Source organism: Trichoplusia ni, chromosome 1 (assembly GCF_003590095.1).
Source record: "Trichoplusia ni isolate ovarian cell line Hi5 chromosome 1, tn1, whole genome shotgun sequence".
NCBI lineage: Eukaryota > Metazoa > Arthropoda > Insecta > Lepidoptera > Noctuidae > Trichoplusia > Trichoplusia ni.
The window spans coordinates 9,038,413-9,062,843 of record NC_039478.1 but is presented as its reverse complement, the minus strand read 5'-3'; the positions used below and the strand labels follow the sequence as shown (position 1 = coordinate 9,062,843).

The 24,431-nt window shown below is 34.4% G+C and overlaps 2 protein-coding genes across 7 annotated transcripts in view; one reads left to right on the top strand and one right to left on the bottom strand.

Annotated features, from left to right (window-relative positions):
- LOC113493528 (unconventional myosin-XVIIIa) overlaps window positions 1-24,431 on the bottom strand; it is a 270,245-nt gene that overhangs the window by 190,234 nt on the left and 55,580 nt on the right. For 4 of the 6 annotated variants that reach the window (XM_026871566.1, XM_026871573.1, XM_026871593.1 and 1 more), the window contains exon 1: window positions 9,823-10,107. The exons of 1 other annotated variant lie outside the window; for it this stretch is intronic. The gene's annotated coding sequence lies outside the window, so the exon portion shown is untranslated. One more of the 6 variants, XM_026871584.1, reaches the window with a different exon arrangement.
- Window positions 12,205-14,975, top strand: LOC113493569 (transcription factor Adf-1-like). Its single transcript, XM_026871611.1, has 3 exons — window positions 12,205-12,488; window positions 13,173-13,417; window positions 13,908-14,975. The coding sequence occupies exons 1-3, from the start codon at window positions 12,326-12,328 to the stop codon at window positions 14,331-14,333; spliced, it is 834 nt and encodes a 277-aa protein (XP_026727412.1). The 5' UTR covers window positions 12,205-12,325; the 3' UTR covers window positions 14,334-14,975.

Genomic DNA, 24,431 nt, shown 5'->3' with positions numbered 1-24,431 from the left:
AACCCCGCACTTATTTATTTATTTATTTATTCAACCAAAACTTACACTATTTTTACAGGTATAACCCAATACAATAGTGGAGCCATCCTAATACTAAACTTAAATGTTATAACTAATTACATGGAATGTTATCTTTGTGAATTCACTCAATGCACACGCAAAAATGTCAATCTCCTCTGCCACAAGGTTAAGAGTGCGAAGCGCCCGCGTCAGGGGCGCCTCGTGCAATAGATTAGTTCGACCACGAGGTACGGCCAATAGATGAGGCCGAGACGTCGCCGCCACTTATATCCAAGCAGCACTTAAATATAATCACAGTTACTTAAAATAACATAGAAATCAATGCAAAACAATAAGTATTTGCAACCCGTCGTCCTTCACACGAGACGTAAGTGCAAATGTCAAATGTATTTAATAAATGTATTAGCCTCGCGATGGCAATTGAATACGTAATATCCATTACCGTGTTTCTTAGTTAGTTTGTCATTAAGCTCGTACTGAGCGTTCTATGGTCATACAATAAGGATTTGTGTAGTATATTCCAACCTGTATGAGCTAAAAAAAAACATATTCTCAAGCTAGAAACTCTGTTGTGTTTACCATTTGTCGGGAATTGTAATTTGCAGTGACTTCCCGCAATGATTCTCGGTAAAATAGAAGAAATAATTATTCTATAAAGAATCAGGGTATACCACCTTCCTCATTGCAATAATGATAAACGCTACATAGCGGCCATCTTGCTTCTACAACGGCAACAATTTAACTTTAGCTTTTAAGTTCGCAATTTAAATTTGTGGACTAACATCATCGGATGAAATATGATCTGTCAGAATTCATTTGGAATCATTGTTAAGACGTAATGGCATAATATCAAGGCACGTTGTCCTTTGATTTACGAATATTATTCGCGAATGTTAAGATTATAAAACATAGTGCGGTGGAACATAGGCTTCGTATAATGGTTGCAAAACAATAAACCATAAAGTATATGGTCCTGGGTTCTAGGCAAGGCGATGATTCAAATCTTGAAGGTGTTTTCGATAGCCGATTGGGATATATTAGTTATATATGGTCACCACGTCACTAAACTGAGTATGACGTGTCGCAGGTTCGATCCCCGCGTCTGAAAAGCATTTGCGTGATCCACTAATGCTTGTTCAGAGTCTGGGTGTCTTAGTGCATGTCACTTGAATATTTGTGAAACCACCCAGGACACATTTATTTTTTAATACTTCATTTAGTTCCATAACCTTAGGTAGTCAAGGCTGGGCAGAACACACACCAAAAAATTATAAAAATGTACTCAATAAAAAAACTATTACAGATCTCTTTCTAGAAACACCATAGGAGATATCCATAAATACTCTTTACACATGGAGACCATTTGAAACAAACAGTTGAACGTAGAAACTGTATGAGTCTGTACAAATGTCCACGATTTACATGAAAATAGCCCACCGCGGCGCATGCGTCGATGTTAACAAACAACCAGACAGTCTGTCACATGACTGTTGGAAAAACAAGAATAATAAACAGTGAAATCTTAGTTTAGAAAACGTATTTGTCAGTTCTGGTAGCACGGAAGATGGACGATACTCATTTGCAAATTTAGTAAAATAAGATGTACAAGAAATGTCTTATTAAAGAAAAAAATGTAAAAGTATGAGACTAAGGGCCGATTTTTCAATCAGTTCACTTCAATCTGAGGAATAAATATGGCTGTTTGACATATATTCTATACAAAAGCTGTGAAAACCTCAAATATATTCGTCGAATAAAAGTTATCTGGCGATTGAAAAACCTGCCCTTAGTCAAATACCCTATTCGATAGGCAAAAACTTACTCAACCTACACTGAACTAAATTTAAAAAGGTCCAAACAACAGTTATAATTAACCTATTACGTATGAGCAAACTAATCAATGCGTAAGTGAGTGTCCCGGTAATAAACTGCGTCTTAATACGAGGTCCGCGTTATCAGTAGATCGGCAACACACGGTAATGTGCCGGATATAAAAACAGTTAACTATGCATCTTTATTGGTCGCTTTACAAGTAAAGGTGGGGTCTCAGTGACAGCGGTGAACGGGTAACCGATACATTAAAGATCATACTCTGTCTGTCCGTACAAGAGTAGCTCGAGTTCGTGGTCAAGCTATAATACAACTGCACAAGTTGATCAATCAATGGTTAAGCTGCGCTTGATACTGTCCGTGGATGGTTGACCATCTATGTGGCAACGAAATCCTCCGTGTTTCGGAAGGCGCGTCAAGAGACGGAAACACGTTGTAATATACCTAGTCTACATCAAGTTAAAACATTTTTTTATTTAGATAAGAAAAATTCTTACCAGTTTTATTCCCATAGTGTCATACCATAGATACTCGTTATAACTAAGCCAATAGACGAACGTAAAAATCTCGTCACTTTTTTCACGTAAGTTCATCAATGATTATAATTGACAAACGCTGTCAATGGGACCCAGCCCCAAATCGCCAACGAAACTAGTGAAAACAAAACCGCCCCCGCACTACCCACACTTTCCCTGATACAGTCAGCCACTCAGCACTGACAACACGTAAAACTTTATTCCCTGCACATAAGGTCGAAATTACGAAACTTCACTTGTCTTGTGAGCTGTACGACAATTTTACGGTCCAGTGTTAGTGAGGCGACACGTCACAATAGATTTCACTAAAGTCGTCAATTACTGTAACCGTTTAATTGTACTGACAATTACGTGTATGAAAACAAGGAATTTCAAATGTATGAGATGTTTGATCATGATAAATACTACGCAGAATGGTTTAGCAATTATCGCAAAAAACGCGTAGAGATTTAGTTAGCTTAATTTTCAAGGTTGAGTGCTGATAAAAAATGAGATGATGATTGGCGAATTTAGATTTTACTGGTTTTTTAATTGGGTTGCGTTTCCTTTTCCTAGCATACAAGGAACTCAGATATAAGAATAGAATTAAGGAATTTCCCTGACGGTCATTTCTAAGCATCCGCTTTCTTCACGACCGTTTTAGAGGTTCCTTAAACCTATCACGGCAGCAGGGCTATCTGTCAGTCTGGCCGTTTGGTCTCCAGAACCGTGATTAATAGAATGTTAAAATTTTCACAGAATATGTATTCCTATTGCCAAAGCAACGGTTGTTTGATGACCATTTGCCATAGAAAAAATGTTTTTTTAGCCTACTTGTACTGAAGCCCGGGTGTCACTAATACAACTCGCACTAGTCATTTTTTTTTTGCACTGTTACTGTAAACCAACACAGATCCCAGAATAATAGACTACTGTGGTAGTAATATATCTCAAAACCTTCAACTTTCTCACCGCCAATCAATATTAAACCAAATAATTGGTGTACCTAATTCAATTAATGAATTAGACCAATAAAGAGTAATAAACATTGGATTTCATCAGCTGCATCTATCACCAGAACTAGTGGCCATGTTGTTTTGTTACGGCCAGTTTAATTGCTCCACAGCCTACGACAGAACTCTTGTATCAATTTGGTTTAGGGTTACCAACACATTTTAGGGAAAGTTACATTCGATTTTTGGATATAATTAAGACGATAAAAATGTCACAGGTTCGCGTTCGAATTATTAAAATAATTATAGGTAATATAATTATTGTAAGCGAAAAAATAATTATCACATCTGAACCTTGGATGGACTCGAAATCATAAATAACCTCTTTTCATCGTGAAAACTAACAAAAAATTACAATAAGATTTCACAATCTAGGTATATTTAGTTACATGAAAAAGGACTTCATATTCCTTTTTATTTAGCTCAATTTATTTTATTTAGTAATGGAAATTCGCGCCCTATTTCCAATCAGATTTACTACACTCTTTTCTTTCTCACATGTATTCTTCTATCTTTCAGAAAATCTCCTTCTCTTTCCATCAGTTCTTTTCAACTGGCCATTAAAAAAATGTTAACTTATGTGCAACGTATTATCTTGGTATTCAGCCCTTTATTTCGCATATCATTGTCCACGTTACCAATATCTACTTCAATCATTCCTAAGAGTATCTTATGGACTTTCATGCAGGGTCATAGTTTTTTCCAAAAAATAGCTAATGCAGTTTTTCTACAGGAATTACATTTTTGAACCCCACACCCAGAACTGTCACAATAACGATTTAAAAAACACCTAAAATTAAGCCTCTTTGGAATAAAACCTTTTTAATTTAACTCGACCAACTGCCAACTGGACTTACATCCAAAACTTCTTGTGTTAGGTGACCCTAGCCATAATGTTTATTGTAGCTTACGTACCGGTTGTGCTCAGCGTGGGTCGACTACGGGCTGAGTGAAATTTTTGTGCAAACACCAACCATTACGCTGTACACAGTCATTTCTTAGTTAAGTGACGTAACTATTAAATGGTTATTACGTGAGGATTTTTGTTATAAGTATTCGAGTTTTAGGCGCCAGTAAAATCAGGTAAATGCTGTGCGACAGGCCGAAATAAAAGAAAGGCTTGCTTGGTAGGAGGTCACTATACCTACTTGATAAAAAGTTAAATTATTAAACCATTATCTTAACGCGACTTATTTTGTCGCAAAGCTATGATCACATAACTAGAGGTCTTACAAATTAGTATTTTATAGACTTTTTGCCTTTTATTTTGATGTGAGCGCAGTTTTCAGCTTTATCCAATAAAACATATTCTAAATTCTAAAATATAGATGAGTTCCGAAAAACATTTTTTTAAATAATAATAACGTATGGCTTTGTAATAAAAAAAAAAGAATTTTACATCATTCAAAACTATTAAAACGGGCAAATAAGCTAAATAAAGGTATTTTAATTTTAAGTTGCCATGCATACTGATTTACCAGTTATAGCCCATTTAATTATTAATTAATGATTATGAATCTAAACACACGTTGTATCGAATCCACGTTATATCATACGTAGCCCATACTACAAGTGACAAACTGACAACACTACAGCTTCACTTTTTTATTTGGACAGATCGTCAAGAGCATTCGTAAATTCTAAGTGGACGACATAACATGTCATGTTACTTGTAACAATATTATATTTATTGTAGTTAAAACTAGGTATTACAAGTATTGCAGTATTTTCATAACTTAAGCTTGTATATTGCCAAATTCTCTAATATCACTGCATGGTTGGGTTACATTAGCTTAAAGGTGCTAAAAATTCGTAGAATTCTATGGTATTTTTCCGGTTATACATTTTTGTGAGTTTTAAGGGGGTTACATTCAACCCTACACAAGCTCATACAACGTTATCCTAAAACAAAATAATTTCATACCACCATAACTTCTAATCATTCCTATATGTATCCTCTAAACTAGAGAAACTTACAGCCACCCCTAACAAAAAATTTAAACATTACCTTACTCAAATCTATTGAAATTCAACACTCAACACATCAGAAAAACAGAACATCCGACAAAAATCTCCTACTCCCCGACTCCGCGGTCTCCAATTCTACATCCAAACGAAAATAATCCGACCGCGCGGCGCACGCGCAGCTCAAGCCATTCCCTAATTAGGGATGTCACTTTACATAAAATATTTTACTATTGCTATCACTCAAATGCACAGGTCATTAATTTAACATTTCCGATAACAGACAATGCAAGACAGAATTTTAATTTGTTTTGTTTGGTTTGAAAACGGCTCACGTACTAAGAAATTTAATCCTTGTTGTTTTATTTGAAACATTAATGATACAAGGCTTTTTCACGACATCTCCTTCAACGTCGGTTAAGGCATAAGGACTAACTTTTTTTTACTCAGTGGAAATCCTCATGGTCTTCCTTCCTTTTTGGAAGGTGTGCCGGACTTAAGCGCCGGTTAATATTCATTCCAAGGATTTTTTTTAAGTTTGAAGTGTTTAGTATTCTGTGCACATTTAGTGTCATTATAGCACTAGTGCCAGGTTCCAATGACACAGTTGTTAACTTAGGCAATTTTCCATCGCTGTGAATGTTAAGTCTGATAATGAGCGTTTTGAAAGATAAAGTTTTGGATGTTACGGTTTGCATTACGTTTATCTGCTTTAGACAGTAAAATAGGCATTATTAGGATTAGATCAGAAATTACCTTTAAGTATCGCTTCCAGAGAAAAAAAAAATAGTCATTTTAGTGATAGTAATTCATAATTATATACGAATGAAAAAAGTCACTTAAGGGGTAAAAATCAATGTTGTGCGATTCTCAAACCTACCGAATATATACACAACTAGAGAAGCATTAAGCTTTTTCGGAGGAACAACTACAAATACGACGACTCGAGAATTTAATAAGATTTAATTTTTTCAGTGCCTACCCGAAAAAATATCGATAAATAATGTAAATGGGAGCAACCCTAATCCCTTCCCTTTTATAGCGCGACAGTTACATGACGCACATACCGCGACTTCCTAAGGATCTGATGGCACATTAATTGTCTTTTTGCGACTTAGCGCAACACATAAATATGTGTCAAGTTAGTACCAATGTGGCACCTACTCTGTTCTTAGATCAAGTGTGATATTTAAAAAAGCTTTCTAAAGTTTGTTTGTAAAAGATCACTCTTAGCGACCGCCCCTTTTGGCTGCATGAAGATACATTTATCGCTCAGAATTGAAATGCACTTATCCAAGTTAGACAAAAAATACGTCACTTTCAGTACGTCAAAAAAACACATAGACAGCAGGTGCGTAGAAGAAACGGGCGCAAAAAAACTCAACAACACAGGACGCTATAAAATCATTTTTAAAATCCTCCTCTCACGTGGTGTGAAAAAATTCTATCGAAAATCTAACCTCAAAATATCGTCCACAAGTAAACCTCCTTACTTTAATACCCATACACTTAGCAATAAATATAAAAATAATACTTAAAAAAGTAAATACAACTCCTTTTATTATACTGTAACGCTTTCGAACATTCCCCGCCGGCTGCATTGCATTTTTGACATGTTCCCGAATTCCACCCTCGCGTGCAACAAATTGTTTCGCGTCTGATATTTTGCAAGTACAAGTAATAGCTTTTAATTCGAGAATAAACTTAATCTATACTAATATATAAAGCTGAAGAGTTTGTTTGTTTGATTGTCTGTTTGTTTGAACGCGCTAATCTCAGGAACTACTGGTTCAAATTGAAAAAATATTTTTGTGTTGAAGAGAGAGGAAGGTTTTAGGTTATATACTATCAGGCTGCGACTAACAGGAGCGAAGATACAATTGAAAATGTGGAAAAAAAACAGGGAAAATTATTCATTTTCAAGGGCTTCCGTTAAAAAATTCCTAACTTAGGTACCTATATCTTCTAACCACGCGGACGAAGTCACGGGCAACAGCCAGTTATTTTATAATTCTTTCCGTTTAATACGAAAAATAATTAGTCACTTTACAAAACACTAAACTTCGAAGTAACGACCATCACTTATTAATAATCTCTTTATAGTTTATACATAAAGACTTTCTGTTCGTTAGTCTCGCTAAAACTCGAAAACGGCTGTATCGATTTGTCTTATTTAGGACTTGAAATATTCGAGCAAGTCCAAGGAAGGTTTAAACGGCGATAAATTAATGTGGTTATAATTATCAATTCTATTCTACTCAATTTAATATCTTTAATTCCAATAAGACAAAGTATTTTTATTAATGAAACTACCGTAATATACATTAAACATGTCCCCGCATCTATGGACCAATATAGCACAGAATTAATTAACAATTCAAATAATTAGGAATCAGTTCGATAACCAATAAATATTAATTAATACTTAGCATACCACATTAAACAAATGACATTCAAAAATCTACAATATTCTGCGTTTAAAAGCTCATTTAGACAAAGCGAGAAATATCAAGCGTGTTGCATGCATTGCTGGGCTACTCAGCTCTGGTCTCAAAGGTGATGTAACTAAGCCAGAAATGTATTACGATATGAACGATATATCACAATCTGCAAACAGCTTTTATGTTTCTCATTATTCCGTATAATTGTTTTTGTTTTTTTGGAGCGTTCATAATCATTAATCGTATATTTACTGCCAGTAACATTAAAGTCATCTGGAGTCTGCAGCTTATTATGATAATTATTTTTCATTGACGAAATAATTGCATTGGTTTTTCCCGCCTTTTATTATTCAAGCAGAAATCATAATCAATAAATGCAAGGTCTATTAGAAAATCTAGGCAAAAACGCAGCATAAAGTGTATCGAAAACGCTCCAATGTTTTTGAGATCACAGTCACGTGACTATTCAAAATAAAATGTCATTTCCATACATTTTCGACTTTACTTATTGACGTTGACCATTATAGAAATGTCAATTGGTTAGAAGGGCAGATTTTTTGACTCAATCACGTATATTTTAATAACATATCAATCAATTCGGTTGCAAGTACCTATGTCAAGAAAACGGAAATAAGCTACAATTATCTGCTGTTAAATTCAGTGTAATTTATTGAGAATCCATATTTTCGCTTTGAAAGATTCGTCACATATTTAAAAACCCTAAAAATAAATATTTATAAAAGGTTGTAAAGAAGTTTTCCCCTTTAATATTAGTCGATCTTTCTCGATTTATTCCATAAATAAAGTTCAAATAAATCCAGCAATACTTAAAACCCCTAAAATATCAATAACATTTCATATTATATTCTAAACAAAACGTAATTCCCATCATGAAGTCTCTTTAGCATTCGATATTATCTAAACGAAATCTAAAACAAAATGCAATCATATTAAAAAGTTGAAAACACGCATTATGCACAGCGGAGACCAAACGTCACATCACAATACTTTAACACCCACAAGTGCTTGTAACTCTAGCCGGCCATCTAAAAGACATTTAGTTTCTATTGATTATGTAAAATATAAATAAAAAACAGTTATTTATGAATTATAAGCATTGCATTTTTTATGTTTAATTATGATTAGATAAGGTTTCATTAAATTTGGAAGATAGAGTGCGGGTTAAACGATTCATATTTCTTTGTTTTATATGTAGAACCGAGTTCCACATACTGTTACCGGTAGGCAAGAATTCCGGTTTTTCAATCTTGAACATAGGCTAATTTTAGACAAAATTTTATCAAAATAGGATCAGACGTTTAAGCGAGCAGATATCACCAACATTCATAATTTTATTACGACAACGAAGGTTTATTAGAGCAAACGTTGTAATATTATAGTGTTTATTAACACATTAGAAAACTATTTATTTCAAAAAATTTAAGAACCTGTATATTGTCAATCACTTTAACCTCTGCATGGCTTCTGTAGTGCATAAGGGGCATATACGGGTAAACATGACCGATGCGACAAACACTGCAAATTTTCGCAAAATTACCTATAATTAACTTCAAAATTAACACTACAATCAACCATCGTAAACGGGTCATTCGTGAACCATTTAGCAAATCGAGACATTTTTTTACATCAGCTTAAAGTGTTAATATAACCATTAAATGAAACTCACAATAACTATAGTTAGAAATAATAACAGTGATTACATCTGCGGTCAAATCCAACACGTCAGTTACCGCAACTAAACTCGTATATTACTTAATCAATTAACCAAGATATGTAACAAGAATAAATTAAATTACAATGTCAAAACGCGTTTGTGTAATAAGCGTGAAAGAGTTGACAGAAGTCAAGATGACAGCTGTCAAGCATCGCTCCAGAAATAACGAATGTTACTTGGAATTAAGCAACAACATCGATTTGCACCGAAAACACACAACTTCAAAAATCACTGCACAACACTATAACTTTTATCAAATCGATAAACGAATCAATTAAATAAATAACATCACAGAAAATTACCAAACGATTCGAGATTTGAAAAATTCGAATTCTATGTTCGATATTCGTATTGGCCGTTAGACGGTGGCGGTCGGCGCGTGCGCAGTGTCCGCGGCGCAGATTTTAACTGTGTTTGAACGCTTAGTTCGGCCGTATCTGTGTATCTATGGCAAACATTATATATCTAGATAATGAGAGGCTGTCTTTGCATCTGTTGTCTTTATACGTGCTTATGTAATAAGCTGCATATCTCACCTGTAGGATAATTATTTTGATTTTGTTGGAAAAAAATGAAGATATAAGAAGTATTGTTGTTTTAATCTATCCGGAAAATAAGTATACATAATTACATATACCTTAAGCTATATGGAAAATCTAAGATAATAACGTATGGCTTTGTTATTCTGTTCTTTTGGATAAGTAATAAATTTAAGGAAGCATTAAAATTTTCTTATGCTATGTCTCTCAAATAAAGTATTCATTCATATTTAAAAACATTAACGATGCGGCATTGATGCCAACTTAAACAGGGTGTCAAATATTTGGAATATAACAATTTTTCAACTTTTATACCAAATTGGATTGGGACACACTGAAACTAAAATACATCAATTAATTTTATAAATAGTCGAAAACATTGTCGTCAAAAAATACTCAAAACAAATCAATAAATTAGTCAATTAAATCTTTTAATATACGAGTCGGAAAGTACACATTACATGGTTCAAAAATAACTATAAAAAGGACATTAGTTCGAGCGGGCTACGGGCAACGGATACGCGCTCCAATGGCTGTCCACCCCACGAATTATATCAGGAAATGAAGCGTGACGTGATGCTTGTAATACATAATTTATAATTAATAATAATAAACTGTAAGTTGGTAACCCTTTTAATGGGAGAACTTTATTGGAAGAGTCATTCCGGGCAGCAGTAGGTGGCATATTTAAGTTTCAAAGCGGTCAAGCGCGAGTCGGAATGGTGATACTGATGGATACCGTATAAACTTACTCAAATTTATTTGTCTCATATTAACAAACTAGCTGTTGCCCGCGACTTCGTCCCCGTGGGTAGAAGATATAAGTTATGATTTAGGTGTACCTGCCCGGTTTTTTTCACATGTTCCATTGTATCTTAGCTCTTATTAGTCGCAGCGTGATGGTTTATAGCCTAAAGCCTTCTTCGATGAATGGTCTATTCAACACAAAAAGAATTTTTCAATTTGGACCAGTAGTTCCTGAGATTTGCGCGTTCAAACAAACAAACTCTTCAGCTTTATATATTAGTAAAGTATAGATTAATGACCGTTGCCGAACCTTGCTATTAATTGCTAGCAGAAGAAATACATTATCTTTGAAAATTTCACATTTCTAACTAGAGGTTCATGACATACAGACTGGTGACGGATCGACAGACAGCGAAACCTTTGTAATAAATAGGATTCTAGTTTCAGTGTCATTTTGAAGTCATTCTAGGGTTCCGAATAGACTTTCAACAACTTGTAAGTCACGAGCCATGATAGCTAGACAAATCAAATTTTCACTGTGCCGTATGCTATAACCGCTATGATAAGCAAATTTAAAAAAAAAAACATTTAATCGTTTTTACTTTTTACCTAAATTATTAACTTTTTCAGCTGTCCGAACAATGCAGACTACTTATTAAATAAGGAAAATATCGGAAATCCGCAAGAGTAAGTAAGAGTGGTGATCGTGGTTGTAAGTAGATAATAAAGCTATAATTACATCCTGTATAATAGTTTTATTGATATTCAATATATATCTTTGGTCTCGGGGTACGAATTAAAATCAAAACACATATAGAACACCCCGTATCCCCCACCCTTGCTTCCTAATTTCTCTTGCTGTGATAATAAGAAACGGGGCAAGAAACTCCGCAGCAATGCATTTTTTTTTGCAATATGGTACAAATAAATTACATACTTACTTACATAAAAATAAATCCAGACCAGTAAAGGGAAATAAGAAGCACATAAGAATTTTACCAATGCTTTCTAACTAACACAGAGCCATATCTTGAATAGTTATCTTATCTCTTATTTAAGATAAAGTTTACAAACAAAGATTACGAAAAGCTCGTGAGCTTTTTAAACTACATATTTTATAAAACCGCTGATAGCATGCAAAGTTCATTGCCGCTTCGGTTACAAAATAAGAATAACGTATGCGACCAACGCGCGCCGTTAAAAACAAGTTCACAAGCGCATCGATAGCGCTGTCAAAGTAGCGCCATCTAGCAACGAGTTGCGGCAACTTGTATTACACATTTCCAGTGGACGCATGTACCAACGAGTTCTGCTATCTGACGCTAGATGGCCTACTGGCAGCAAGCTAAATATTGTACGTCACACCAACAGCCAATGAGAACGAAGTAATGCACAAACAAAAGAACAACATCGTTCGGTTGTGACGTCGTGCTGCGCAGCGCGGCTATTTTCGTTCCTCTGATAGGCGACGGACATTTTGTTTTGACATTGTGACGCAAGCGAAAACGGAGTATTGGAAATGCCTTTGAACGCGGTTGGCTGGTCCTCAGAGGAGGACGAGAAGCTTGTGGAATTGGTGCAGCCTCATAGTTTTTTGTACAATGTGTTTGATCCTTCGAGGAAGAATATACTAGCGAGAGAAACGACATGGCAGGAAATAGCGGAGCAACTATCGAAGCCAGGTAAGCGCCCATTCGATAAAATTTCCTTTGAATCGGCCGTGCTGCATAGGATGACCGCAAGGCTAAATGTAAGCGAGATACCGATTAGTGCTACAATTTCAATTAGAAACATGAAAACCATCTCATTTTCAGCCACATTCTTGTATTAGAGCTTGTAATTTTGTGTAGTGACCTATTTATAGAAATGATTGCTCACTCGTTACCGGATAGACGTTATATTTTTAGTTTAAACTAATATTTGAAATCAGCTGATCGATACTGTCATTCATAAATTCAAAACAAACAGAACTTGTTTATAGGAAGGACAGAGAAAAACATAATTAAAATAAGTGAACTAGGTTATCATTGTAACGACCACAGTCTGGTAGTTTTAACTGGAAATAAGGTTAAAAATAATAACATCAGGCAAATTGAAGTTTATTTTCTACTGTAATGAAAATGAATTCTTACTCTTTTACAGTAGGTGATCGTACTTATAAGAATTATATCGTAACACTCGCGTCATATCATTAAAAGCGTCGATCAAACATAAGATAAAAATCTGTTATAATCAGCAGTCCTTTCAAAAACTCTCTTGTCATATATTAATTACATAATTTTCTAAATTATAAAATAAGAAATATAATCTGTATGTATAGTTTTAGAACTGAAACATCACTAACATAATAAAATTATATATTCCAGTTGAAGAATGCAAGAAACGCTGGCGAGGACTCCGTGATGGATACACAAGGATAAAGCGACTAGGAACTATGCATAAAACTAAAGTCGTTATATATGAAAAGTTGCAATTCTTAGACGGAACATCCTTGGACGGTACTGAGGAAACGATAAGGCTTGAAGAAGAGAATACGGAGGAACAACCAGTTATGGACGAGTCAATTGGTACCGAACAGCAAGTTATTACAGACAACCAGGAATATTATGAGGTAATAATTTTTTTTTTTTACCAGAATTGTAAAAATAACAATAAGCGAAAACTAAAAGACAGTGTTCCAAGTAATATGAAATTGTTGTGAGTCTTGGGACAATCTGCGATGCATTGAAAAAAAAAACATTTGGAATGTAGTGGCATGACTGTCTTGCAAATGTTTTATTAGCAGTATGCCCAGGCTCTTTTGGTAAAGTACCAAGATTATAGAATATGGTGTCAAGCAGGAAAATGGGTTTTGGAGGTTTGTTATATTCAGTTATATCATGATAGGTATGTGTTCTATACCTGTATTTTCATGGGATAAATTTATCTCATTACTGATAATGTTATTCATCGTGCAGGTGTAAGAAAATGATAGCTTTGTAATAAGTATCCAATATAAATGTCTTAGAATGGTGTTTAAATGTTGAATCAATTAACCGAAAAATGTGCCTAGGACGCATTTCATAAATATAATACTATAACATAATAATTAATATTTTCAGATCACGCTGGTTGATGGCCCTCAAGCACCACTCAAGCCATACATAAAAATACTACCAAAAAAAGAAACAAGTGAAGAGCCACCGAAAAAAATATGCAGGAAAAACGCTGGCAGAAAGAAAGCAATACCTGTGCCTAAAAATATACCTCCTATAAAAATATTACCCAAACCAATAGTAATGAATGGGCCTAAAATAGTACATTACGTAGAAGACCCCAAAGTGCCAGAACAAAGGTCTCAAACCATAGACAAACTAATAGAAAAAATATTAAAAGAAAACACTAACGAAATAGATGTGTTCTTTCGAAGTATGGCAGCTAGTGTTAAGAAATTACAGCCTAATTTAATACCTAAAGTCAAAATGGAAGTGTGTAATGTTATTGCTAAATACGAAATGCAAAATTTTGACAAAAATCTCAATTTCTAGCATGAAATTTGACTTATTGAGCTAGACCAAAATGTTTATCGACGTGGGTGACTAAGTGGATACAGATCTTAGCTGTATTAGAGGCTAAAATGTGGAAAAATTATAAAAAAATACTGCAATATTAAGATATTATATGATTTGTTAACATAAGGTGAAGTTTTGACCTCCAAAAGTGTTGTTTCGTGTCAATAGGTCTTCTAGTCGCCTTACGTGTAAAATAAATGATTATGTTAATTTATCGCTAGTTTCAGCGAATTACCCACCTGATATTTCGCTAGATTTAACGGAGATAAGATCTATAACAAATCATAAAAAATAAGTAAAAAGTACGAATATATTGTAATCTTGGCTGTATGAGTTATGATCATTGCCTAACAGTCAGTTAATTTTTAAGAACGTGATTTTTGTCTAGTCTCTGTTAAATTGGCGCCATTATTGACAGCGGTGATTTTTGTTACTAAATATTGTCACATATACACTAAAATAGATGGCTAAATATTATTCACTTGTGATAAAGACTTATAGTGTAGAATATTACATTTTTTGACATACTGAGTATGAAAACGATTGTTATAAATAATGTTTTATTGAACAGATACGGTACTACTGATCTTATTAAAAATAAAAAATACTTTAAGTGAATTTGCTTTTAATTTTACTTTTCTTTATATACGTAATAGCTGTACCCTGCTGTTTTAAGTTAAATAACAGAATGTTGATTTGTTAAAAACTATAAAGTGAAAAAATACTGTGATACAATGATCGAACCAATATCTAAACAATTCAGCTAAGTTTTGAGAGCAAAGTTATGCAATGTTTATAGTTATAATTTTTGTTATAACTATCGTCGTTCTTTCACATTGGACAGCAGTATATTTAATTTATTATTATTGGATCTCCAACAAAAAATAAACATCGTTAAGTAGACAAAAATAGTGTTCATTTGAGTTGTGCCCTCTCAGTTATACAACGGATCATAGCAAGATGGGATATTATTTTCAAACGATTTATAAAAAGACAGGTTACTCTTTTCCACCGTACTTACATATGATTTTATAATTGTTTAATTTTATGTAGTTATTGTTTTATGTACAACACAATGTCAGTGTGTATACCGGCCATAGCCCTATGGTGGTTTAACTAGCTTGAAAAAAAATCCCAGTTGTGGCAGTTTCGACACGATGTTGTTCTTTATTTTCAGCACATATTTACTAATACGCGCATGTCATTTTTTTGCTTGACGACATTCCAATATTCCGAATTTGACTTGACAGTTCAATGATCATACCATTAATCTATCATTGCTCAGTAGTAAAAATACTTAGTGATTGGGAACACACCGTGTAAAATAACCGTGTCCATAGGTACATCATTTTATACTAAGCAACCCTCTAGTCTCTGAACAAAATAAACCTAACCTGTATTCCAACTAAAATGTAATTGCAACGTGTCTGAACAACTTTTTGTAATTCATTTTACTAACAACTCGTAGTCAAAGGATAACTGCGGCTGTAACTTACTCGTATACAAACTGTTATTCTATGGAACCGCAGTTAATTTTGCACTGCAGTGCAAAAAAAGTGACTACATTTTTAGTGGGCAGAAATTAAGTTAGTACTTTAGCTTCATATTTATTTATTAAATAGAATAGACCGGTAAAACCCAATAACACTACGAGCATATATGTTTTAACTAGCTTTTCGCCCGCGTTGAGGTCGGTTATATCGCGTTTCCAAGAAAACTCTTCAAAAATCCGGGATAAAAACTATCCTATGTTCTTTCTCAAGGTCAACTCTATCTCTGTACCAAATTTCATTAAAATCAGTTCAGTGGTTTAGAAGTGAAAGCGTTACAGACATACAGAGTTACTATCGCATTTATAATATTAGTAGGGATGAGTGTTATTTGTACTGTAAATAATATGACCGATATGATTTTGAATACGCGATACTGGGATTAAATGCTTATTGCGAAGGACGTTAAAAATATATGCCAGAAATATAAACTTACTTAAAATATTTACATTTTACATTTGTTTTTTACGTTCATAAACCTACATATAATTAACTTATTGGTATTTTGTTCTTAACTAGTTTCCTAGTTTAATTGCCTAGTAAGATTGTTTAAAAAAACATAACAGTACCTACAACTTCATGGATGTTTTCATAACACTAATGGGTTTACTATAATTATACACCTTTATTTTATTCTTGGCTTTTAACAAATGCCTATTAGACATGGATGATGTGTTGATACCTAATAAATCATGGATCCAAAAAGCATACACTTTAAGTAATAAATACTCTTATTTGTAAAAAGGAATTGCTGTCCGTTAGTCTCGCTAAAACTCGAAAACGACTGAACCGATTTGACTTATTTTAGTCTTGAAATATTCGTAAAAGTCCAGGGAAGGTTTCAACGGTGAGAAAAATCATGGTAGAGCGTAGTTCTACGGCCCAGCTAGTAAGTCATAAAAATGTGCAAGTCTAGGCTAATATTATGAAAAGAGATCAAGTTTGTAATAATTTAATCTTAGGAACAACTGAATAGGTTAATTAAAATACAATAGAAAGCCTCATTTGTTTTAGGTGTAATAACTCATGTTAACCTAAAACACACCGTAAGCACGTGTCAGCTATTGCCATATAAAAAAATATCTAGCTGTCCCTCTAACTCTGTCAAGCAGTGTACTACGTTTTGAAGAGCCTCACAATGCGTAGTGGCGTAGTAGCGTACTACGAAAATAATATAGTACCGTCTGTCTAGACTCCGCACACGGGTCGACGACTCGCCAACGTGCTTTACGAGATATGAGGGCTATTCCGAGAATTTATTTAATTAATACATTGACAATGAATCTATTAATATTTACTTTTTTAATGATTTATTTAGTAGATATTAAGTTACATGGCTTGTATGAGTATGGTGTAATGTGAAATTGCTGTTTGCCTAAAACTAACTTATTTAAATGCTAGTAAAAATTTAGCTAAGAAAACTAAAACCAGTACCTATGCAAAGCTAGGGCGGTGACCACTTTTCTGAGTTCAGCTCTATCATGGCATGCAAATGTCATTCTAAATCTACTAATTTATATAAAAAGTATTTCTTTACGTAAGGTTAAACAGACGATAATAATTGAATTCTAACAAAAACAAGCATTAAAAAGTTAGCTAACTAAGCCCGTAATTAAAAAATAAAACTAGTAAACAAACTTCAACCATTCGAAACAACTCGTTTCAAATGCAAACTGCAACTGAAACGAATACAAAATTCTCTTTTTGTCTTAAAACGCCTCGAGCGTCGGAATGTCTAGAAAAATACGGGGTTTTGTAAATCCCCTCCCTTATCCACATCAAAGAACGAATGAATGAACCATAGAGCAGGCTCTTCAGATACAATGAGTGAACCCTCCAGTACTGCTATTGAATGGTATTCTTGCTGCCGTACATCGAATTAGGAAAATGAACTTTATTGCTAAGAGAATAACGCGCTGGAAGTAAGAATGATTTGGTATGGAATTGTGTGATGAAATAAAAGGAGGTTTATGTATAAATACAAGTAGGTGTTTTTAATTAGCTTATGCACCGTTTACTAGCTAAATATTATAACGGAATTTGTTAAACAGCATGATATTTAAATTACTGAGCTTAAAAGGCAATAGTTGCTGTTTTTTAATATAAAAAATATAACATATTGGCCTCAGAAAAAGACTAGAAAAAATAATTAACGGACATTACTGCTTAAAACTCCACTCGTAAAGAGAAAATGCAAGCCAGATAGCCACGTAATTTAAAAATAAAAATAAAAACAGCTTCTAAATCCGAAACAATCGCCTAAGCAACAGACCAAATAAGCATTCCTATTTTAAAATACCAATCACGTTCATCCAAGCAAATAGCACCGGTCTGCATCCCAAATGAAAAATCGATAACCCTCAATGGAAGCTGCATTACCCACAGTCCACTATATCTAAATTATGGGCCGGAATGACCCCAACACTGCTCAATTCAATCAACCCTCAGTATGACTCATTGTTACATATTAACGCTTGGGGTCCGTAAATTACCGGATAATTCTAAGAGCTTATTGGTAATTCGACACGGTCTTTAAGCAAGAAAATTTGGAGGGCCATTTTTGTGTCCTTTATTCCATTTTGTTGACTAACCGACTTTTTCTTCGATTGGTATAAAGAGGTTTAATATAGAGAAAATAAATAATAATTCTCATTGCCTACAAAAAAAAAACAACAGAATAGTTCTGACGTTTTAATTCAACAGTTGACAGCCTCATGAATTAGTGTTACCAATCCAAATATTTTGTAAGAACATGGCCGTCTTATTGCTATTTTACCACTTGTAACCATTTCACCTGACCCTAATTATAATTGAACTCGTTTGCTTTACTGTCTTAATCGCGGCCCAATTCGTTTAAAAAGTCGCATATATTGCTCAATTTAAAGAAACCTTTTTAAAATCCATTAAAAACTATAATACCTTATCTTAACAGTGGCTGTATGTCATTAAAAAGTATGTCAAACACATCAGGTGCCCTCAACAGGTGCATGCAGTTCTTTTATCTTGTTAATTACTTACCTTTAAAGAAAAAACCGTCTACTTTGAGATTACTAATTATGTTTCTTAAAACTGCTCAATTTGAGAGAACCGGACTCGTTTTTACAAGCTTTTATAGACATTTTAAAAGCATAGATAACAGTATGAATAGACAACTGTACTTTTTACTTTGAGTGAATTTCTTATTAATTCCTGTCCAATACCTACACCTATTTGTATTATACGAAATTGCCTATAGACTTAAAGGTAATATGTACCATTCATAAAAGAGCTTTTTACCTCCCTGTTAATTAATCGTTGACGTCTTTTCATGAGCCAGTTAATCCAGCAAGCTTAAGCGCAGGCCTTTCTGCTATAAAGGAATATATTTTTTGAAACTTTCAGGTGGAGATTTAAGTATAAGATTATCATAATAATACACGGTGATTTTTTTGTCGTCTTACAAAAGTAGCCCAATTCATGTATCCGACGTAAAATACCTCTAGGCGCGTTTATTTTTTTTTATCATCAACTAGATAATAAGTACGAAGATAAATTAAGCAAGAGAAATCTGAAATAAACTCTTAAAAATGATAAAAACGCCGCCGCCCGCGCCCCGCACCATTGTTACAAGGCTCGGACCGCGCTCGCAACAGGGCTGTGTTTCTAAAAAACTACGAATTGCATCATAATATTGAATAAAATTGCATTTTAATTTTTTTTTTTATCATGAACGTGTTCTAGTCATTGGATACATGAACTGGGCTGCTTTTGTAAGACGACTAAAAAGTCACGGTGTACTTTCTAATAACAAAACAAATTATAGGTTTTGTAAACTTTTAGTATAAAATGTCCCTCATAAACCAAGATATATTGGCCACGAAGGTTACGCCTCAAGTTTAGATACGGACATAATATTTAATTAAATAAGCAATCAAAATGACGAATGGTAAATTAAAAATAAATAATAGCCTATACACAGGTGTAGTGTACTATAATTAAATGTTTCGACAGAGTTATAAACAACAAATACGAGCATTATGTTTTCAATTACAATATTATGTTACACAATATTGTTCTGTGTTTGTGGAACATCCCGCGTCGCAAGGATGAAATTCCTTAAGCTTCATTAGACAAGACGTTTTTAAAAGAGGAAAAAGAAAATCCTTAGTTATAAATAAGTTGCAATTGCATGCCTGCTTAATTTTTATTTAAGAAGAATAACTACTATTACGTTGGTTTAAAAAAAATACTCAGTAAGAGTCAGGCAAAAGACTAGTATAAGACTAGACCAAGAAGGTAGCTATTACGTAACTGGAGCATCTATCACGCATTCCTATCTTGATTCAATAGAAATAAATACCTTATAAATAAATCTTGATGGTCTTTCAGTAAGTATACTAGTCATTCAGTTATTACCGCATTGTCGTAAAAACGGAAAGATTGATTTTTCTCATAGCCCGCCCGGAAAAAGCCTGCTCTACCATTCCAAAGAGTTACGCAAGACACCTCAAACCAGCCCTGTTTTTTGTAACAATTATAATAATTACAAAATACATGACGTCACTCTACTCAACTCACAAGAAGTGCAAACACAATGAACTCATAAATTAAATTACTCCATCCATATACTGCTGAGGTATTTAACAAAAACTGACAATTCGAGTGCGCGCGTGCGCAGATCGAGTTGTCGCGTGTCAGCTGACTGGAGTACAGTCAGCTACAGAAGTTGGTCATAACACAAAGATTTCAAAATCAATGGGCAGTCAAGTGGACTTTTTATCAACTAAAAAAGCAAGCATTTAGATGGTGTCGCTGTTTCTGCACTCTTCAATAATTATAACGTATCAGATTACACTGTAATATTTTATTTTTAAAAGAATAACTTATAGAGTTTGATTTTGAGATTGCTTTGGAATCAAAGAAATCGGAAAAGACAATTCAAACGAAAATTGTCATCGAGTAATTCTTACTCCATGAGAGTAAGAATTACTCGATGACGATTTTAGCGGAGCTTCTATGGCCAGTAGCATCAACTCAGCTTTATGTCATGTCATAGAATTACATTGTCACGCAAGGCTCAGATAATAATGTCTTGTAAAGTGCACGACGCGACCCTCTAGGTGTAAGTCGGTAACGTACTCGTACTTATGTAGCCGACTGTACTACCACAAATTGGACCTGCTTTGTTAAGGACCGGTTAGTTTCGACTTTCGGCTCTTTTTACTTACATTACTCTCTTGTTTGTGGTCATGTATAAGATGATATGATTTAATTTTTAAGGGTAAACCCTGGTCAAATGTTAGGACTGTTGGTATCAAATATTTACTAATTAATAATAATTAACAATCATTGCTAAACGCCGTTTTTAGTTTGTTTTTATAATGTCAACATAAATACATCAAACTTTCAACCATGACACTATGACGGTTAATGAAATACAACCTAGTGACAGACGGACTGACAACGGTACAGTAGTTGTTAAGCTAGTTCATAATCCCAAATTCATAAAGAACAGACGTTGATCTCTTACGATATACGATACTAATAAAAAAGATATTGATTTTTAACATGTTTTAACGCAAACCGCAACAAAAACAGTTAGGTAAGATCTCGATAGCGTTTCAGTTACGTTTCAATGACACTGTGTCACAATGTTGGCAACACCGCAACGCCAGATCAGGGTTGTCAGATAAAATAATTGTAAAATAAATTCGAAAGCGGATGTTTGTGGGTCAGTTTAAACTTTAATAAAAGATACGAGATTTAAACCCTTGGCTTGAGTTAAATATTTGTACACTGGTTGTAACGCGATATCATTCAAAGACATATACACGTATTTATTTGTCTCGTATCACTTTCTGTCAGACGTGATGTATTTCAAAATGACATTTAGGTATATCACATGTCAAATGTCATTAACATAATAAAAAGAAAATAAGTAGTTACTTACTAGGTTTTTAATCAGAGGTTTTGTTACGTAGGTTGTTGACTACCTTCCTTTTTTTTTAATTCGACTTCCGCACTACGGATTTGAATGCTTGTGTCGCGGGGAGCTTCACAAACATTCAAGTCAAATGAACAAAGATACTTCGACACGAGAGACCAAGCCTGTGTGTAGAAATGTTTGTCCTATGCGGGGATCGCCGATAGGTTTCGCTTGGTGCCTTGGTGGCCAATAGAACTCTGCTTCCCATATTTAGCTTTGACGGATCAAATAGATCAAATGTAAACACACAAAAACGTGCAGACTAAAGAATCTAGATATGTAAATATTATCTTCACAATTCAATTACCAGACTATGTACTTAATTGATATTGAAACCTACATCTGTCACAGAATAGAAATGTCAGATAAAGTCCAATCAATTGTTGAATAATTAATTGCAACATTTGCAACCTAAGACATGTAATTATTAAATGTCCCTTTATATTTTCTTCTAGCCGAACGTCTCTTAAAAAAAAACAATTGCCTTAAGAGGGATCTTGTAAGCCTTTTTTAGTGTGGCAGGGGAAACTTCATCGACACCCACTTCCTCAAGGGAAGGAAGCGGGCAGTGTCAGACTCCTACTGACTAAACCTGAACCTCCGTGCTACGTCATAAGTGTTTTAGTACTGGTGCATAGCAAAGCAATGCGTTTCAATTCTTCATGCACCAACCGCGGGAGTTATTAATTAAGCCTAACTTTTTGGTGGAACCTGATGCGATTAAAAACCGAATCCATAACTTTTTAAAGCCAAAATGTTAGCACTTAACTATAAACAGCGCATATTATGATTCTTTCCTCCACTATTTATTTATCCCGTTATATTTATACATTAGTTTACCCTACAATTTTATAAATAGTTGCATGTTTCTTTCACTAGTTAAACTAAACGTTTTCTTTCATTAAAATAAATAGTAGTCACGGGTATAGTGAAAGCTAGTTAGAAACACTCTAACAACTCATTTCCTTAACGGCAGACTGTTTTTCATTTATTCACACATCCATGTCGATAACTCGGTTAAAATAGGTCCGTTGTAGGGCTGCCTCTGCTGATAAAAGCTGAGCTGCTGGGTCTGTAGGTACTTAGGGAGAGAAACTGACAAGTAGACAGCTGAATTGACGTCTAATACTGACACTATATGACGAAATTAAATTGCATGAGGAAAAAATAACAATATTCGACTGGCTTATTGGTCTAGTGGTTAGCGGCCCTGACTGCTATACTGGAGGTCGTAAGTACGGTTCCCACCCAAGACAAATGTTTGGGTGATGAGCACGATCATTTATTCTGTTTCTTAGTGAAATGTATCTTTAATATGTTTATCACTTGTCTGGTACCTACTCGTAAAACAAGCTTTTCATATTTTGTGACTAGATGGCGTTGCGTAAAAGTTTTAATATAATTCACATTTTTCCTAACGCCAACCCTACACTTAAAGTCACAATGAAATAACTGACTCATATTTTCATTCAACACTTATTAAAATAAAAACGATATAATCTAACCTAGTTTAAACCAAGACAATCGATATATAACACCTGCCAACCCTAGCACAGATCATTGGCGCCAATCGCTCGCTTCAACACATTGTTTTGACATACGCAACCATGATGTAACCCTATCCAGTGCATGTGCTGTACAATCGACCGCACTAGGTGTACTGTATTATAGTTTAGCTATAGACTAGCTTTAGCCCGCGGACCCGCCCGCTACAGGTCGAAAATTATCCCACGGGAACATTGGCTGGACGGATAGTCAAGTGGTTGAAGTCACTGTGCGCGTCGTGTCGCGGTTTCGATCCCCGCGTAGGACAAACATTTGTGTGATCCACAAATGTTTGTTCTAGGTCTGGGTGTGTTTGTGCCAGTGATTTATATGTTTGTCAAATACACCACGGCACAAGGAGTAAATTACAAACTGTCGTATTTTTAAATAATAAAATCGGGATTAATACGGCAACGGCAGCAGAAATCATCATCCGTGAAAATTTCAACAGCATCATGGATCATGAGCTAAAGACTGGTGACGGACGGACTGACGGACAGTCAGCGCACCACTTTCCTTTTATTTAGACTCTGTATGGAACCCTATGCTGCGAGTCCGACTCGTACTTAACCGGCTTTTTAAACTGCTTTTTTATGCGGAGTCTCTAAAACATCGTCTAAATTAAGATTTTTCAATCTTCATTGACTCCTAACTCTCAATTTTAAACTGTTTCTTATATGCGGTTGATTGTACGCATAATGTATGTCTTTATGCTAGTTAGAACATGCACTGAGTATGCGTGCATGCAACGTATTGCATGACTATGTAAGTTATGAAATAGCTCATTATATCACGAAATTGATTTATAAACTTAGAGATCTTAATCTAAAATCGTTTATCAAGATTTTGCGCTTTAAAACGTTAAGCTTTATTTCGTATTTATGTACATAGTATTTAAAAGTGCCTCTGTACTGTTTTTCCAATAGTGGGTCAAATATCCTGTCGTTCTTCTTTAAACACGAATATGTTTGCGAATAGTTTTAAACTGCCCTAGTCTTTTAATCCCGCGGTTAG